The sequence below is a fragment of the Equus asinus genome, chromosome 4 (assembly GCF_041296235.1).
Source record: "Equus asinus isolate D_3611 breed Donkey chromosome 4, EquAss-T2T_v2, whole genome shotgun sequence".
NCBI lineage: Eukaryota > Metazoa > Chordata > Mammalia > Perissodactyla > Equidae > Equus > Equus asinus.
In genome coordinates this window covers 49,606,150-49,620,106 of record NC_091793.1, presented here as the reverse complement: position 1 = coordinate 49,620,106, position 13,957 = coordinate 49,606,150, and the positions used below count along the sequence as shown (strand labels likewise).

At 35.5% G+C, this 13,957-nt stretch overlaps 1 protein-coding gene across 24 annotated transcripts in view; it reads right to left on the bottom strand.

The window, feature by feature from the left end:
• Window positions 1-13,957, bottom strand: part of PPFIA2 (PTPRF interacting protein alpha 2) — a 450,745-nt gene that overhangs the window by 170,963 nt on the left and 265,825 nt on the right. For all 24 annotated transcript variants that reach the window (XM_070507223.1, XM_070507232.1, XM_070507235.1 and 21 more), the window contains one exon: window positions 3,480-3,644. In XM_070507223.1, coding sequence (XP_070363324.1) covers window positions 3,480-3,644 — 165 coding nt within the window. The remainder of the gene's footprint in view (window positions 1-3,479; window positions 3,645-13,957) is intronic.

Genomic DNA, 13,957 nt, shown 5'->3' with positions numbered 1-13,957 from the left:
AAAAATTGTAATTTTTTTCCTAAATGTAAGTACACAATTGGTAGCCTTGGCTCTACACTTAACTTTTTCTGATCTTTTACTATTTAATCATGATCAATTAATCTTTGGTCTGCATAGGCTTTATAATGTATTAACTGCTTATTTGTAGAGCTACAGTGTAACTCTCAAAATATATTATTTATATACATCTAGAATTTTTTATTTCTAATTTCATCTGTTATACCTATTTTCTTCATAATGGTATGAAAAATAATTAAAGATAAGTTTTTTCCCCAAAAGATGTTTCAAGGCAACAGAAATTTTATACCTGAGGATTTAAAATAAAATAAGTACCTAAAAATGACAAATGTGTTTCAGGATGAAGAGGGACTTTGGTGGAAGAAGTAGACATTCCAAGCTGAAAATAAGATATAACAGGGTTTCATTTTGGAATGACCAATCCTGTAACAGAAAACACTGTGTGGAAATCTCCTTAGCCCAGAAGTTCAAATCTTGTTTTGGCTCTGTGATACTGGATAGTGAAAATATATGTGGAGTGCGTATATACTCTGTTTTTTGGTTCTATTTCCCATGCATTTCCAATGTACCTTTTTAAAAAAATAGTAAATTATATCTGAGTGTTGCAAAACCCATGTATATTTCTCATTTCCTCCAGCCACAGAATTGGTAAACATATTGGAGAATGATGTTAAAATTACTGCTGGTCTTTGGTAATTATAACAATTCTACCCTATAAACTCAGTTTACTGTTGATCTTTGCTAATTGTAACAATTCTACTCTATAAACTCTGTGGATGTATAAAAAAGGGCATCAATAATGAAGACTGCCAGTCACTGTAATTGTCCACAGCAATGCTCAGTCTTTTATGCTATATTTAGCTCTTCATGTGTAACTTTACCCTTTACTGTAAAGTTGGCATTTTCCTGTCCTCAAGACTAGTAAATTGCATCTTCTTCTGATCTTCTATATATTATAACATAATACCTATAGCACTTAAATTAGAATATTATAATTCCTTGTTTATAGGTCTGTCTCCCCACCCCTTTCTATCCCTATGAGAAGCTGAGAACTATTCTCAACTAAGGAAATTGTCTTTGAAGGTGCTTAGGTACATGTTAATCTCTCAATAACTAAATGAAATACTATTTAAAACAAGCATATGGATCAACAAGGATACCAACATCTTTGCTTAGTTTGAAAGTTTTGTTAAATGCTGAAATTTATGCATGTTAATAATAGTATTCATTAAGATTCACTGAGCATTTGCCATATGCTAAGCATTGGCTAAGAGCTTTACATGTCAGATCACAATTTAACCCTCATGACAACTCTGTGAGGTAGGTACCATTATTCTCCTCACTGAAAAGAAAAGGAAACAGATGCTTAGAGAAGTTAAGCCACTTGTCCAGATCTGTCCAACTCCAGAGCCCAAGCTCACAACGCTTTTCCTTTAGGCTGTTCAGCATTACTTAGTTGACAATCAGTTCATTTGCCCCTGAACTCACCAATGTCCAGGCACTTCTGGTGAGTTAATAAATACTATTGTAGCTCCTAGGGCCGCAGTTTAAAATGCTTCATTTAGTTCTGCTAAGCTCACTGAACTTCGATATAGTAAATTATTTCTAGACTCTAAGTTCTGCAACAACTATTTTCTTCTTAAATGTACTCACAGCCATCAGGTTGTCTTAAATACTGTTCATTCTTCCTGAAAAGCATCTCTCACTAAGTGATGTCGGAGTGCTTATAGAGAACATTTAAAATCACACATTCTCAAGTACCTTCACTCAAGTCATTCAAAACTGTTAAATTTCTCTGAACAGGCCATGCTCTTCTTATTGCTTTGGGTTATTTTATTGGTCCATATTGGTCCTGCTGCTTAGAGTATCTTTATTTCTCTGCTTGAAAAACTCTTACACATTCTTTAATACCCAGATCAAATGTCTCCCCCTGTGTGAAGATGTCCTTGAATTTCTCATCACTTTCTCAAGCAGGGTTAGTCACAACTTTCTCTTTACCCTCTACTGTAAAGTTGGTAGTATTTCATTGTACATATCTTTTCTTATCGTGACTCCTTATTGACATGTGAATCTCCAGCACTAACTATGAACTCTTCAGTTGTGGGGGCAATGTCTTATCTATCACTGTGTGCCAAACGTCTGTCAAGGAGTCTGACACATAATAGATATTTCACAAATATAAAGTATTGCAAACTCTTGACAATGCACTTTTGTAGTAAGAAAGGGAATGTAATAGGAAACTAAACATTAAATATATTAAATGATTATTTGATATTATTTTTATCAGAGATCTCTACATAATGTCCATTTCTGTTTTATTCAAAATTATTCATAAACTAGTTGCCTCTCATGGCTAAAATAAAAAATAAGACACAATTTCTTCTTAATAATCTAGAAGACAGAATTATAGTTATTTTTATGCGCACATGCCATATAATCCCTTGCTTTAAGAACATCTGAAAGACCAATGATAAAAATATCTATGTATATAAATATGAAGCAGAGCAGAAGCGTCTGCACGCTCAAAGCCTAGATGTAACTGGGTAATAATCCCTGGTTTGAATTTTAACGCTCAGAACTCGTCAGATACTTTACAGTGAAGCGCCCCAATTCCCACTCTACAAAATCCTAAAGCTTTATTAATTTTAAAAAGTTTGTTCTTTGAAATTTCACAAAATTGAAATCATGTCATAAGCCTTACTAATCTTCAAAGGATATTATCATCATATTGGCTTCTTTATGTCAGTAGAACTTATTTGAGTAACAGCTAAGAGAAGCTTACAGCTACTTTAAAAAAGACCTTAAGCCAGTTTTTCTGCTAATACTTCATGCTGTTATATGCAGAGACTGTTAAAAATGTATATTCAGAACTAAGGTATTAGAGACCTAAAAAAATATCTTATGCTTCTAATATAAATCTCTAAAGGTTAAAGTGCATCCAAATTACAGTTCAAGATATGTTTAACTGTCAGTTAGTGGTCTCCTTTGTTGGCATCTATAGACATGCATTTCAGAGAGGAGTGGGGAGGCAAGAGTGAGAGACAGAGAGAGAGCGAGAGGGAGGCGGAACGACGATATTAAACTTCAAATGGCCACCCGGACTAGGACCATAATGAGCCATAATAGTTGACAAGCCATAGATTCAGTGGTATTAAAAAAAAAAACAAACATGGTTATGAATATTACCAATATACACACAATAATCCAGTTACATTTTTAAAGAACGGTTTTCATATAATTCAAACATGAACCTCTGAACTGATTTACTTCAGGAGTCAGGTAAACCATGGATGAAGACAAGGAGCTTGATGCTGATGACAAAAGCACCATCAAGCTTGAAATCTTTTGCCAAAACTATACTTTTTAAAAACAGTAGATAAAATTTGTTATTTTTTTAACTTCGCCTTTATTGAGGTGTAATTGACACGTAAAATTGTAGGGATCCTTTCACAATACTATACCTTTTCATCCAAGGCCTTGTGGTGCTCAAACAAAGATTTCAGCGCCTTGAGAACCTCGACTTCGCTGGAAACTCCCGAGGGGGACTGGGCTTGTCGTTTTACCACCGTCATTCTTAGTGACCTTTCATGTCGTGACACAAGGCACTCCAAATGCTCCAGTAGCAGCTATTGGATTTAACAGAAAATGTTATTACCTTACAGATAAAAGTCACTAATACTTATTAATGACTTCTACCTCAAAGCATTGCAGATTTACATAGTATCTAATGATAACCTCAGGTTATTCCACAGGTAGCATCAAAGAAGCATAAACCTGAGTCTAACACAAGGTTCATAAAACACTTTAAAAGTAAATTGCATTTCTATCATATAACAAGTTACTGAATTAAAAATATAATGCAAATTTTATGCGTTCTCAGAAAATTTAATAATTTCAGTAGAAATAGAACACAACATAAAATGTATGATCTAATAGGATAATTATTAATGAACGTTGCACAATGCATGATGATTTTGTTAAGAGAATAGTATTAAAAGTCAAAATTAATTTCACTTACACTTGGTCATTTAAAAATTTTGAATTGAAGGAAATAAGCATAATCATGTTGCTTTAAACATGATTATAGTGATAATCACATGTTGCTATAGTGATTATAGAGGTAATCACTAATGATTTTATTCACGGTTAATTCTTAGATTACATAATAGAAAACATATGCAACAACGCAGAATGTAGTGACTGAGATTCATAATAATCATCTTGGGAAAAGAGGCTAAAGGACATAATTTTAAAGCTGTCTACTCTGAAATCTACATTTCCCAGAGTTAGCCTCTGGGGCCATCTGAGGGGACAGCAGAAAGGCCAGTGAACAGTGTTCCAGTCTGTTCTAGACTCTACGCTCTGACTTCCCAGAGAAATTTTGCTTTTAAATGTTTCATGAATTGAGGTTTCACCTTCATTTTCATTTTAAAAGGGAGTTTTGCTGCTAAAGCAAAGATACATGAAAAGAAAATCAAAAACTGCTGAGTTATCAGTGATTAAAATTTTGCTAGTGAAGAACAACATGTGACCAGTAAGTTTCACAGGCGAGATTTTCTGAAGGATAGTGAAAAACGTAGGCTAACAAATGGTGTCCATGCAAAATTAAGCAGACGTCACTCAAACAAAAGAGGAAAAAGCAGACATAAGATACTGGGGTGAAAGAAAAAAGAAAACAATTATTTTTCAAGATTTTTTCTAAAGCTCACACTGTAATTAAAAATTTTTTTTTCACAATGTCACTGTTAGATTCAGTCTCACATACTTGTATCACATTTCTTAGTACTTAATGTTAATTTCTCTACATTCACTTTCCCTAGTTATACTTCTAAGTGTCAGAAAACTCTGTCATTCTAATGGCACAAAAGAACGCAAACATCTGAGATCCTAAATGTGTATAGATCAGTAGGCAGGAGTCACATTTAAGGGTTAAAATAATATTAATACAGGTCAGTATGAAAATGACACAACATTTTCAAAGAGCTTCCCTTTATTTCTCAGTCTCTGATTCTGTTCATGGTATTCTACTGTCTTGAATTCTACAGATACATGCAGGCATCGGTTAAAGCCGAGCTGTTTGTTACAGCTTACAGGGTGAACTTAATCTGCCTATTTCTCCAACGTTATCTCATGTCAGTCTTTCTCTGGCAAACTATGCTCTAACCACCCCAGCATACTTTTTGCTCCTCAACAGGCCAAGCCTTTGCATATGCCTGCAGTTCACTTCCTGTAACTATTCACTTGGCAAGCCCTGTCTCATCCTTTTAGACTCAGTTTAAATATCAGCCTCTCAATGAAGCATTTGCTCACTACTCTATGTAAAGTAGGTCTCTCGTCTTCCTAGCCTCCATAATTCTGTTTCAGCCTCTTGCTTTGTTTCTTCGTATCATATCATGAAGTGTAATTTCTTAAAAAATAGTTTTACTAAATTCCATTCTATTTCCTCATTGGAATATAAGCTTCATGAGGCACCACGTCTATCCTGATCTTCTTGATCTTCTCTTATTTGAGTGTTGGCTTAGTTCATGACATCCGTAGGTATGCAATAAATATTTGTTGAATGAATAGAAAAAATGATAAATGAAATAAATTTTCCAGTGTGCATTCTGGCCTATATCAAAGCTAACCCTGCATCCTGGTTGATTTGCATTATTTCCTAAAATCTTAAGCTAATCAACATTATTATATACATGAATGTTTTAGGTAGATGATATACTTATAAAGAAACAAGCATTATAATACAATGAAAACTGATTTCTTTCACTGTAAATTAGAAATGTCTTGATTTATACAGTAATTTTATAACTATTTGAACATCTACTATTGCATGGCAATAGGTAGGATACAGAAATGTATAAGATATAACTCTCATCCTCTGGGAAAGAAACCTAAGGTGAGTATTATAATGAAGCTATAAGGACATCTGTTATTAGAGACTACCTAAATCTTTGGATCACACTCTTTACATTTGGAAGTTCCTCACATTGTTAATCCCAGCTTCCTAACAGAGTACAAAAAACTACAATTCTGTGTTTGGTGCTACACATGTTCTACTAATTATACGTTCATGCAAGAAGTGAGCCATATGAATAAGTTATATGCCATATAAATATTGGGGAAGGCATCCATTTTGCTCAAAAGGAGGTGGCACAGGAATCATGATTCTATACTGAAAAGGCGAAACAATCCCCTTACCAGCTTTGCAATGAGGTTCTGAAATTTGGTCCTGAAAGCTCAGGCTGCAGATTGTTTTTGCTAGGATTTTCTTAATATCCATTTTAAACCATTGTCTGCTTAAACTACCTAGAGAGTGAATTCTAGTATCTGCAACTAAGAATGCTGTGACACTCTAGCCATCAGGTTATTCCTGCAACTCTTTCCTTTTACTAGTCATTTGCCATGCCGTGGGTCACTCTCCATTGTTTCTTAAATATGTCATCAAACTAGATCACTGTCATTTTTTCCCATATTACCTCAGTCATAATTCTTCTGATTTTTATCACTCATCTAGACAATTTCTCCAGCATTTTGGCCTCTAAATTTCTAGACTTTTTTACTCCAATGGTCTCAATGTCCACCCTATTTCAGTAACTCACAATCACGGTTTCATTATAGATTCTACTGTTATCAATAAGTGCAACTCTTCTAGAATTTCAGTTTTTATCAGATAACTCACACATCATTACATTTTAGTTTGCTTATTTAAATATTCAAACTCTAAAAATACTTGCACCCTCAATCTCTTTGTCATAGGAATTTGTTACTGCTTCTCACCATACTCATGCCATCACTTTCTCCTTGTGCATCTTAAACTTTATAGTTCGGCCTCTAAAATCACTCCTTTCCAGATTTCTACAACTTCCAGAATCTGCCCACTTGCCTCTACGTCTACTGCTACCACCTCTGTCCAGGACCCATTCTCTCCCCCTAAATTATTATACTAGCCTCTTAACTGGTCCACCTGCTTTCATCCTTCCATCAGGTTATTCTCAAAACACCACTGAAGTTAAAATGTAAGTTTGGTCATTCATATCTCTGCTCAGATCCTCAATGTCTTCTCCACTGGCTCAAGTAAAAGCCAAAGACCTTACAAGTACCAAAGGGATCTATCTAAATTCTCCAAACTCACCTCCTCTTCTTCTTCTTGCTCATTCCAGTCTAGCTGCATTGGCTTCCTGACAGTTTTGTGTTATTTTGTTTTGCAATCTAGCAGACATTCATGCTCACACATCAGGGCCTTTTTGCTTGCTGTCTTCTCTGCCTAAAATATTCTGTTTCAGATATCTGCATGACCATCACACTCTACCATTTCTTACATAGTTTTACTCAAATATCAGCTTTCAAGAAGGTTTTTTCTGGTCACCTTCTGCACTAAATATCCCCTTCTCAGTTTATTCCTACTCCTTAACATTTGTCTGTATCTAATTTACTATTTATTTTATATATTGACCATGTTTTCTCTCTGTGTCCCAAAAAATAATGTAAGGTCCATGAGGAAAGAAATTTTTTTTTATTTTGTTCATTGCTGTATCTTTAGTCCTAGAAGTTTGGCACGTAGTAGATGCTCATATATTTTTGTTGAATGAATAAATGAACCCTGCTTAAAACAGTAGCTTGTAACAGTTATAAGTAACAACTCTTCAGACAAATGGCAATAATGGGTCTGACTGGATAGATTTGACAAAGTAATAATTAGATTGATAGGAAAAGAAGGAACGTTGTCCTCCATGGTACATGAAGGTGAGATAGTGTCTTAAGTGATCATCTGAGTTCCCCTGGCGTGGGGTGCCTCTGAAAGTAATGCTTTGATGGCCTGAGTCACAGCTACCATAGACCATTTTGAAGGGCAGGAAGAATATAAGACAATGAGGTGAGCTGGATGCTTTGAACTGCACTGAAGAGTTTAAAGAAAGAAAATGACAAATTTAAGGTTTTAAATTTTGGATCAAGGCTCGGAGAATGCAGGCAGTGCTTTAGCTACTCAAAGCAGCTTCTTACTGAAGTCCCAAGACAGAACAGAAAGAAGATAAAGAGCCCGATTTAGGAGAAGTCACTGAATTACAATGTATGATGAATTCATAGCTTTACCAGGTGTCTTATGTGGAAATCTTGACACCACTATGAAGATAAAAAGGCACCCCAAGAATGGGAAAAATGATCTTTGGAAAGATTCAGATGAGTTTGTGTTACCCTGATCCACCAAATCCCAATGAGTCTCCTTGCTTCTCTGATGAGCCCCATCCTAGTTGTCTTGATGACCATGCAATGACTTCACTTAAAGCAGTTATCTTACAAAACAAAGCCTCTGCTCTTCATGTTCCACCCCCAAACATCTCTCCTTGTCTCCAGACTTCTAACCAGAACACAAAGGATAAATGACAAAGTCTAACCTAGGAAGAGAAGGCTTCCAAATCAAGACTTGTAAGGTTTTGTTAATTTTTAATCTCAGAAATCTGGGAATATATGTAGAAGTAGATGCTAATTGTGCTAGAATAGGAAGGGAGGAGCAAAAATTTTGACCTGGTTGAATTAATCAATATGACTATATTTATCAATGAAGCTGGATTTAATTGTGATATCGAGCAGCTGGGAGGGTTGTAATTGTGTGCTCCATTGCCTAACTAAAATAGAAACTCACTGGTGGCCTAGAAAAAGGCCATATATAGAATAAATGAAGGTGAGAATCCAGAAATTCCTTGGGTATAAGGTAGAAGAAGGAAACTGAAGATTTATGGAGTCAAAAATGGAGAATTTTGTCTATCCCATAACTATTTCCTTTGAAATGAAAGTGACACTATTTTCACTTAGTCATTGAGAAATATTTTGGTAGGAAGAGAGCCCAGAACCTACAAAATCCCCATAATAGCAGTTCTTTATTGATAAGGGATGAAAATCAAGAAATGTTGGTGCTGAAGTGTGCTCTTTGTTTCCCCTGTGGATGACAGAATTCCTCAGTGGCAGAGGCTAAGTAACGGTGCACAACCACCTGAGATAAAGTAAGTGCAGTTACTATAACAGGCGGAATGGTTTGATCCATTGAGACTTTTGGGGTCTTTGGTGATGGTAATTGATCATAGAATCCTTAACAGACCAGTAAGGATCAGGTTGTTTTAATAAAATAATAATAGTAATAACGATAAAAACTCCATGTTTGGAAGACTAAACCCTGACTTGAGACACTTAATAAAGTGTCTTGGCCTCCAAATCTCACAGCTGAGTAACTGTACAGTTGGAGATTTCTTTAAATTAAGGTGAGGTTAAATATTCTTGAGAAAAAACTCTGTGCTAATACTACAAGTAGCTGTTATTATATTATTATATTATATCATGTTATATTATAACAGCTGCCACAAGTAGTTGTTAGTAGCTGCTTACTCTTTCTTCTACTTATCTGTGTTGATTTTTAAGAAATAGTCCAATTTCTTTGACAGTCCTGCCATTGAGAGTTGAGGTCCATGTTCCGTCTCCTTGATCCTGGGTAGACCTGTGACTGTTTTGACCAAAACAGTATAGTGGGCGGCACAATTTGTGACCTTTGGGCCTAGGTTCTAAAAGGCAGTGCAATTTCCATCTAGTTCAGTGAAACACTTATTCTTAGATCTCTGAAAAATCTGACTACTCTGAGACCACTGTGCCAGAGGGGGCAGATGGAGGCTCTTAGATGAAAGTCCCAATGGAGCCTGCCTGTCTTTCACCCATTCCAGCCCAAGTGTCAGGCATGAAAGTCAGGAATTCAGCTCACATAAGTAGATCTTTCGGCCTCCAGATATTTTAGTCACTCCCCTGCGAATGGTGTGCTAATACTGTCCCATGCAAGCTTGTAAGAGCTGATTGTTAATTTTTAGGAATTTTGTGAGCAGGTGGGTAAATATAGTCATTGTTAAAGCTTAAGTTATATAGGCTTATAATTAAATAAAATATATTTTAAAAGTCAGTAAATACTCAGAATATATCACTTCCTAATTATTCTACTATTATCTATGCTCATTGGGTTCTTTACTTCTATTGTATCTGAATGGTAGAAATACTATATAATGGCTCACTACTGTGCAACTTTCCCCAAACCCACATTCAGTGACATCATGCTGGTAGCTTGAAATCAGCTACCATGGGAATGTTTTCACTGTGGAAATGGGAAAACACTATAGATCAGTGCTTTTTTTTTTCTGATAAAAGAAATCACTTACCAGCACATCGCTGACGCTAACCATCAAGTCATCCCAGCTGAGAGCTCAAACATTATGGAGCAGAGAATGGTCATCATCACTGTGCCCTTTCTGAATCCCTGACCCACAGAATCTGTGAGTATAGTAAAATATTGTTTGTGCCATTAGATTTTAGACTGTTTGCTATGAAGCAATAGATAATGAGAAAATCTTCCCTAAAAAAAGCCTGCAAGCATTTAGTATGGTAACAGTGCGGAGGAAAAGAGAATACCAATGTTTCTTGGATATTAGCTCTGAGCTGGGACTAATTCTTTGGCACCCAGTATTGTAGAGGCTTTCAACAGTCTGGTGGATGAAATAATTCACCTTGTGGATATTAGCCTATTTCTCCAGCAACTACGACATTTGCTCAATGGGCATAAAAATGTGACCATTTTCAGGGACAGATGCTATTCATTGACCTGACAAAATGGGCTTCTCATCATTGAGGTTGATAGAGTTACCAACACAGCTGAATGGTCAAGTTACTAGCTGTAGCTATCAACTTTGAACCCCCGACACGATATGATACACCTGGGTTCCAGCTATTCACCTTGGAGCAAGCAAGATACATTAAATCTCTTCCCCCAAGGAAGGAAAAGCTCTCTTTTCTTACAGTAATAAATACTTTTTCTTGATAGGGATTTGCCTTCTCTAATGGCTGTGCTTTTACCAGCAACACTATCTTACTACATTTTTGCTTATGGTTATGTTATCATATACAACATTACTTCTGAACAAAAAACTCATTTTACAGTGAAAGGAGTAATGCAATTGACTGATGTTCCAAGCCCTGGTTTTACCATGCTATCAAATCACTCAGAAGCAGCTGATCCTATGGAATGGCTGAATGACCCAAGGAAGAGTCTATTTTAACTTATGCTAGGAGATAACACACTGCTAGGTTGGGGTGCTATCATACAGAATTAGTATACACTCAGAATTTATGATGGAAATAAGATACAGCTTCTCTCTTAGAACACACAAGGGTCCATATGCATAGGTCCAGGAAATAAGGTTTAGAATTGGAGTTTATACTTGCCAGCTAGGACCCTGTGACCAGTTGGAGAAAAGAGGGCTTTTCTTTTTTGTCGTATCATATACATAAGGTATGTAAAATTATTTTCTCTTTTTTGTTGTCATATTTTTAACTATTACTCTATTTTATATTGGGTATGTTGATTCTGATCAACATTTTAAGTCAACCATTGGTTACAGAATATTAAGACAGGATTGAGATTTATTGAGAGCAAGAATGTACATCCTGAAGAACCGTAGACATGTAGCTAGATGCCGTAACTAGCGATGATGGACCGTATTTTTTGAAAAAAGGTGATTTTGTTTTTGTCTAATAGGTACCTGCATTGTTGGGTAAATACATGTCAGTGTTGCTGTTGTGTAGAATTTCAATATGGAAAAGGGTATAATAAAAGTTGGATTGTAGTGGAGACTTACCATTTGTGGTTGCCCAAAGTCTTTTGAACATAACCTCTTATTTAATATTTCCCTACATTCTGAATCCCACCCTCCCAATATAGGATCCAAGAAACATTTCTCAGGCATGTTTACCACTAGGCGGCAGCTAGGTGACTCAAGAGTCAGCCAACAAGAACCACTGGCACAGGACAGATCCTGAGGGAAGCCAAATGAGGAAACGTGCTAGGGTGGGGGGGTCCCTTTTACTGGCATAGGTAGTGGCAGAGGCTTCATGTTTCCGGGACTGGGGGTAAAAGAAAAACTTACAAGGCTAAAAAACACAGTCCTAGAAATTGTGCCTGGAAGCTGAGTTTAGAGATTTCTTACATGCCTTAATTAACATCTTCTTGATTAAAACAGCTAAGCTGTACTGTTTTGTGCAATTATGAACTCTCATCTGCTTAATAATAAAATCTAATGTGTTTTTATTAATATAAAACAGATTCCTCAAGGGTTTAACAATTTAACATATCCTGAATACTCCTCAATATCTAGTAAAACATTCTATATAATATATACTTAATGCTTCCTCAGTGAATTAATGATACATGTAAATTATCTAGCCTGGAGAACATGGCCAACAATGTTCTACTTTAGCATGCATCTATGGCTTTTAAGCTTACAAATAAAAATAAATTAAAACATAAAGAGGAACTTATCTAAGGTACCACTAATAATCTACCAATTGTACCTCTTTGCTGGGAGCCACACTTTAGTCTAATATTTAATAAATCTTGCAGAAGGCACTCTCTTTGGTACCCTCAAAGATTGCAGGGACTATATGAATGGTCATTAATGCTATGGTGGAATTCACCCTAAATCACCACAGCCTATATATGTATATGTAAAAACATATCATATCATATATGCATACATACATACTGCATTAATGGGAATTTTTGGACTAAATTTCTAAAACTGCAAATCTTCCTGTTAGATCTGAATTCAACATAACCTCCTGTACAATTATGTTCGATCACAAATGGCATTCAAGTAGAAATGCACTGTGCCCTGTAGACTAATTCAGCTGCTGTACTATGGCCACATAACGCTAACATCTGAGAATGAAAACCTTCAAACTGGTTGCTTTCATGTTCTGTCCACTCAACATCTTTTCCTCTCAAATATTGTCTAGAATCCCCTATATTTCTTAGGTACATGTTTGAGTCCCACATTGAAATAGCTGTTGGGAGGGCATATGTTCTATCTTATCGTGTTGTATTTGTCAGAGCCTACGGCAACTCTTTCATAGAGATGTATACATGCACCCACACACGGGCACCCATGTGTCTTCACTGCTTTCAACTGCTAGAGTCTTCTTCTTCTGAATTGGACCGTATTTTCTACTCACTGAGGAAATATGTTTGGAGGGATTTCATTAACTTTTGTAGATCAAAGTTTGTCAAGAATGGGTAGCTTTACTTTAGTAATGGCAGGTGTCTGACTGTATTTGAACATTTATATTATCCCTTTAAGTCAAAACAAAAGTAAGGGCATGGAAAGTAGCATTTCAAATTGTCTTTAATTTGAATAAAAAACAATTAAGTTTTTTAGTTTATGACCTGTGTGATGCAATTACAGCTTTATTATTTATAGCTGACATTAAGACTGGCTCTCAAAACCATAACTTGTTTTTTGAGGTCATACAATGATTACATTCTAAAATATTGTCAATAACATAGATCTTCAGCCAAAAAAACAGTTGGAACAGTTACAAAACAACAATAAAAATTCTCCACTCTGATATTAAGAGATAGTAATGATATTAACAATTTCTGGTCTTCCTTTACCTTTCCATTAGTTCAGATAATTCTACCGAAACATCCTAAGTTCTAGTAGTCAATTTGAGTATGTTGAAATAATAGCAAGAATAAGTTATTTCCTATAAATATAACTTGCCTAAGTATGATCAGAAAAGTTTTAGGAATAAGAAATTTTGTTTGATCACTTTTCCTTCATTTTAATGAGTGTGGAAATATTAAACAATAAAACTTATTTGAATGTTTCTGTAAATACTCACTACAATTTTTGAAATTTCTATTTTTGTACAATCATGAATAACATTAGAATGATATTATTTGGATTTCCTCAATTTAATTCTCGAGGCTGCTGGGTTTAAGTGCAACTCTAGTGATTACTTTGATTTCTTTCATTCATTCATACTTTGGGGCTAAGGACCAGATGTTTCTGTTGTAATGAGTGATAAACAGCCACAACTCTCAGCTCTGACATCACAATAAATACCTAGTACATTACTT